Raw genomic sequence first — 6,292 nt, forward strand, 5'->3', positions numbered from 1 at the left:
CAGTTTAATTGCAAGTATTTACTATAGTTAAAGGCAACTTTAAAAATAAATGAACAAAGTTGGACAAAGTATGAATAAGATATTACACACATAAGTAATGTAAAACCTTTTATTTACCATACAATGTATTACTTATATAGCTAATCATTTTTCATAGGCTACTTGGGATTTGCCTATGAAACATCTTCTTTCTCTAATCGGAGTCAGAGCTGCTCCCAGAATGCTGTTGGAAAGATGGCACTCATTAATAACAATATAAAGAAATGCTGCCTTAATCACACATCTAATGATTGATCTACATTTGTGGTTATTCTTCTTATATCAGATCTATGTTCTCACCTTGCCACCCTTTCCATGTTTCTTCCCATGTTTGCCATGACCATGCCCATGACCGTGCCCATGACCATGACCTTTCCCACAACCATGACCAGGCCGAGGACCATACCCAGGCCCACATCCTGGGCCCATGGGAGGATTGCATGGCCCACCTTGATATGATCCTGTGACTATGGGTTTATTGCATGGCCCTCCTTGATATGATCCCGTGACCATGGGAGGATTGCCTGGCCCTCCTTGATATGATCCTGTGACTATGGGTGGATTGCATGGCCCTCCTTGATATGATCCCGTGACCATGGGAGGATTGCCTGGCCCTCCTTGATATGATCCTGTGACTATGGGAGGATTGCATGGCCCTCCTTGGTATGATCCCGTGACCATGGGAGGATTGCATGGCCCTCCTTGATATGAGCCTGTGACCATGGGAGGATTGCATGACCCTCCATGATATGATCCTGTGACCATGGGAGGATTGCCTGGCCCTCCTGAATATGATTCTGTGTCACCATACCCCAGCTGGTTTGGCTGTGGAGATGGGTAATGTATGAAAGTTATGTTACCACAAGGAGTCTGTCCAGGCTGATTTGGAATGTTGAGGTTCATACTGTAGCTGTGGAATTTTCCTCTGCAACACACACACACACACACACACACACACACACACATAAATTGAAGCTATATTACACTTAATAGACATTCAGTGATGCTGGCATGTCATTTCAGTAAATTCACAATCCACAAGACAATCTCAAATTTAGCCCTAATCTATCATTGACAATTTTAAGATCTTTATTCTGTCAAAATGCATAATGTGAGGACAACATTTAACGGTGGGGCCATTTAATTTAATTAGCCATTTAATTTTCTAAGATATAAGTGTTCTGCTTTTCAGGCATCTCCACTGAATCTGAAAGCAGTAGATAGGTCACTTAGAGCAGTGATTCTCAAAGTGGGGTCTGTAAAATATAGCCAGGAGGTCCATGATTTTGTTTTGTGACAGTAACACAAATCACAACCCAACATTAGCAGTTATTATATTCATTATTGAGTTCTTATAGTTATTAAATGATTTGAATGTTGTCTTGAATTAAATGGGTTTAATCCAAAGCTCAATTATTTTAAAACAGATGATCAGCCTATAAATAATGTCAACTTGAACCCAACATGTTCTGTCAAAGGAAAATTCAGAAATAAAATGCTCTATTTGTCACGATCTCCCATTCTGGTAGCACGCTCGGTGAGATGAGAGGGCACGCGCATGCACGAACTATGTGCACGAGTGCTCAGCGAGCGCATGCTCTTCGGATGTTGACAGCCATGACATTGTTTACTGTAGACCCATGCGTTTGTTTTGTTTCTGTTCTGTCTCCTCCCTGTTTTGTCATTGGTTGTTGTTCGGGGGTGTGGCCCACTGTTTTCAGCTGCCAGCTGCCAGTGGTTTTCAAAGTGGGGGCCCAGGGGGCCTCAACAATTTGTTCGGAGCCACCAAGCCCATTCCTCCCACTAGTATGTTTTCTCTTTCTCACTCTCAGACAACCACACACACACACACAATAAAATCCCAATGTAATGTAATGTAAAGGTGTAAGATGTAATTATTAATAAAAAAGGGGGATATATTCAGAAGTCTGTATTTTTAATGTGTTTTAAAGACATCTTTCAAAAGGGGGGCCTCGGTGAAATGTTAATGACATTTGGGGGGCCTTGCCCTGGAAAAGTTTGGGAACTCAGTCACAGTAATACAAAAATTAAGTAATGACTCCTGGCATTGCTTGTTGTTCCCTGTACTGAGTAGCACTAACTACTGCATGATTTCCAGAATTGTTTAGTGGGAATTGACTTTTCAATGCCATAATGAATTGAAGATATCTGTCTGTTATTCTTTCTCACTCACTGACTTATAGTAACTGTTTTATCTTGGTCAAAGTCATGGTGGATCCAGAGCCTATCCTGGGAACACTGGACAAGAGGCAGTATTACACCCTGGATAGGATGCCAGTTCATCTCAAGGCATCATTCACACATATATTCACACACTCACTTATACCTAGGGGCAATTTATCTTAACCAGTTCAGCTGCTGGCATGTTTTTGAGAGGTGGAGGGAAATCAGAGAACCCAGAGGAAACCCACACAGACATGGAGAGAACATGTAGAGAACCTCCACACAGAGCTCAGAGCAAAACCCAGGACCCTGGAGCTGTGAAGCATTGACGTTCCATTAAAAAAAACTAATAAACTTTTACTGGACATTTAGAAAAAAAAACATTTTGAGCTATCCATCCATCCATCTTCTACTGCTTACTCCTTTTCAGGGTCACGGGGAACCTGGAGCCCATCCCAGGGAGCATCGGGCACAAGGCGGGGTACACCCTGGACAGGGTGCCAGTCCATCGCAGGGCACACAATCACACACCCATTCATACACTACAGACACTTTAGACACGCCAATCAGCCTACCATGCATGTCTTTGGACTGGGGAGGAAACCTCCGCAGCACGGGGAGAACATGCAAACTCTGCACACACATGGCCCAGCGGGACTCGAACCCCGGACTCTGGAGGTGTAAGGCGAAAGTGCTAACCACCATTTTGAGCTAATTTATGATCATTCATCTTTTATGTTGTATTGTATTAGAACAAAATATTATTAATACAATCTATTAAGATCGTTGTTTTTTTTCTATTATAATGTCACATTAAATGGGAGGGAAACCAGAAGGGAAGATTGTTATTATGTAAGGCCTGCTTTATACCTCTTGTTCTGAAGCGTTAACCACTTTTTTGGTAATATTTGTTACTATTGATATTAAGTACCTTTTAAAATATAAACTATCCATAATTACATTATGACAGTGGTGACACTTTTCATTAGAAATACAGCGGGTTGCTGTTTGTAAACTGAAATGATCTTGCTGGCTGCAGCACCTTTATGCAAATAATGTGCAGTGTAATTTTTTTTTTTTTTAAAGGTCACATCACTAAACACTGCGGATGACTGGGGTGTCTTAATGACAAAAAAAAAAAAAACTTAACAAAAAATAAACTATGGTTTATATCATAGCTTGCTTAAAAACTCTTCAGTTATTCAGAAGGCCCAGATGCTTGTCAACACAAAAACATGAATCAGCCATAATAGCCTTCTGCTGATGAATATCCAAAGGTAGTTACTGACTAGATAACAATATCCGCTAACATCAACTTCTTCTTTTTTTTTTTTTTTAGTTTTACTAGTTGAGATATAACAAATTGTTTTGAGTCTCCAGTCTCATAACAGTAATGTAATAAAGTCAACAGTTTGATCAAACTTACTTACCACAAAGTCTTTTAAAATAAGGAGGGATAAGGGTTCAGTGATGCACCAGGCAGCAGTCAGTCTCTTGATGATGAATGTCTCTTTATAAAAAGTCAGAGTACGTTATTTATGGGTGCCTCCTCATACCTAAATCCTACCAATGGGAGCACTGTATATGGGTGTAGCAACAAGGAGGTTCAGTTGTTAATAATGTGATATCTTTTTTTTTTTTTGTTAAAAAAAAAAGAAAAGAATACTGTTTGATAAAATGTACCAATAAAGCTTAAACAAATGATATGTCAACGCTTGCTAGATCTCAAGACATATAAAGGATAAGGGAAGCTTAACAAGGTTTTACTGAGTATAGTTTGCAATGCTTGAAATATAACTCTTTATTTACAGTATCTCACAAAAGTGAGTACACCCCTCGCATTTTTGTAGATATTTGATTATATCTTTTCATGTGACAACACTGAAGAAATGACACTTTGCATGTGAAGTACAATGTAAAGTAGTGAGTGTAGAGCTTGTGTAACAGTGTAAATTTGCTGTCCTCTCAAAATAACTCAACACACAGCCATTAATGTCTAAACCGCTGGCAACAAAAGTGAGTACACCATTAAGTGAAAATGTCAAAATTGGGCCCAAAGTGTCAATATTTTGTGTGGCCACCATTATTTTCCAGCACTGCCTTAACTTTCTTGGGCATGGAGTTCACCAGAGCTTCACAGGTTGCCACTGGAGTCCTCTTCCACTCCTCCATGATAACATCACGGAGCTGGTGGATGTTAGAGACCTTGTGCTCCTCCACCTTCCATTTGAGGATGCCCCACATATGCTCAATAGGGTTTAGGTCTGGAGACATGCTTGGCCAGTCCATCACCTTCACCCTCAGCTTCTTTAGCAAGGCAGTGGTTGTCCTGGAGGTGTGTTTGAGGTTGTTATCATGTTGGAATACTACCCTGCGGCCCAGTCTCCGAAGGGAAGGGATCATGCTCTGCTTCAGTATGTCACAATACATGTTGACATTCATGGTTCCCCCAATGAACTGTAGCTCCCCAGTGCTGGCAGCACTCATGCAGCCCCAGACCATGACACTCCCACCACCATGCTTGACTGTAGGCAAGACACACTTGTCTTTGTACTTCTCACCTGGTTGCCGCCACACACATTTATCTTGGTCTCGTCAGACCACAGGACATGGTTCCAGTAATCCATGTCCTTAGTCTGCTTGTCTTCAGCAAACTGTTTGCGGGTTTTCTTGTGCATCATCTTTAGAAGAGGCTTCCTTCTGGGACGACAGCCATGCAGACCAATTTGATGCAGTGTGCGGCGTATGGTCTGAGCACTGACAGGCTGACCCCCCACCCCTTCAACCTCTGCAGCAATGCTGGCAACACTCATACGTCTATTTCCCAAAGACAACCTCTGGATATGACGCTGAGCACGTGCACTCAACTTCTTTGGTCGACCATGGCGAGGCCTGTTCTCAGTGGAACCTGTCCTGTTAAACCGCTGTATGGTCTTGGCCACCGTACTGTAGCTCAGTGTCAGGGTCTTGGCAATCTTCTTATAGCCTAGGCCATCTTTATGTAGAGCAACAATTCTTTTTTTCAGATCCTCAGAAAGTTCTTTGCCATGAGGTGCCATGTTGAACTTCCAGTGACCAGTATGAGGGAGTGTGAGAGCGATGACACCAAATTTAACACACCTGCTCCCCATTCACAGCTGAGACCTTGTAATTTGGACATTTTCACTTAGGGGTGTACTCACTTTTGTTGTCAGTGGTTTAGACATTAATGGCTGTATGTTGAGTTATTTTGAGGGGACAGCAAATTTACACTGTTACACAAGCTGTACACTCACTACTTTACATTGTAGCAAAGTGTCATTTCTTTAGTGTTGTCACATGAAAAGATATAATCAAACATTTACAAAAATGTGAAGGGTGTACTCACTTTTGTGAGCTACTGTACATAACTAACCCCTAATGTGTTCCCCCCCTATTATTTATATAAAATAATAATAATTTAAAAAAAAACCCTTACACTGGCACTTACACCTCTATTCTGCTTCTCCTGAAGTCAAATATAAATCTTGTATGATAGCACTACTTTGTATTGTTCTCTGCTTGATATATCACTTTGCTTGTACTTCCTCATTTGTAAGTCGCTTTTTATAAAAGTGTCTGCTAAATGAATAAATGTAAATATAAATTTCATATATTGGATTGACAAATAGGATGAAGTAACAGAAACATTACTACTAACATTAAACATGCGCACACGCACACACACACCAGTATGTTTGAGTAACTAAATCTTCTTTAATGTAAATCTCTTTCATCCCAAACCTAAAACTAACCCTATTAGCTGAATTAATGCTTGAATGTAACTGAAGCTGTAGATCTCCTCACACAAAGTTGTTTACTTCATCTGTTGCATTGGAATGTTACTTTGTACCTTGCCCTCAGTGAGATCTAGGTGCTGGGTGTAACCCATTTGTTGGTTATGCCTGAAGATCCAAACCTGTGGGAAGCTGAACAAACTGGTGTGAAAGCATGTGGGGAAGACCACATACAGCAGGGAGGTAGTAAACATTAAATCACTCCATTGAAAGGAAATATCATCCCGCACCTGGTAGGCAGTTCCTGTACATTA

At 40.9% G+C, this 6,292-nt stretch overlaps 1 protein-coding gene across 1 annotated transcript; it reads right to left on the reverse strand.

Moving 5' to 3' along the window:
- Positions 1-95: 95 nt before the first annotated feature.
- Positions 96-3,810, reverse strand: LOC108266730 (proline-rich proteoglycan 2). Its single transcript, XM_053681082.1, has 3 exons — positions 3,654-3,810; positions 340-964; positions 96-223 (listed from the first exon to the last, which is right to left on the reverse strand). The coding sequence occupies exons 2-3, from the start codon at positions 940-942 to the stop codon at positions 194-196; spliced, it is 633 nt and encodes a 210-aa protein (XP_053537057.1). The 5' UTR covers positions 943-964; positions 3,654-3,810; the 3' UTR covers positions 96-193.
- Between the last annotated feature and the right edge of the window lie 2,482 nt (positions 3,811-6,292).

Source organism: Ictalurus punctatus, chromosome 6 (assembly GCF_001660625.3).
Source record: "Ictalurus punctatus breed USDA103 chromosome 6, Coco_2.0, whole genome shotgun sequence".
Lineage (NCBI taxonomy): Eukaryota > Metazoa > Chordata > Actinopteri > Siluriformes > Ictaluridae > Ictalurus > Ictalurus punctatus.

Bases quoted from the DNA above. Each gene is read 5' to 3' on its own strand.
- LOC108266730 (XM_053681082.1), bottom strand. From the start codon at position 942: ATGAACCTCAACATTCCAAATCAGCCTGGACAGACTCCTTGTGGTAAC. The intron at 224-339 runs GTGAGAACATAG...TCTTTCCAACAG, and splicing joins AACATGGAAAGGGTGGCAAG to CATTCTGGGAGCAGCTCTGA.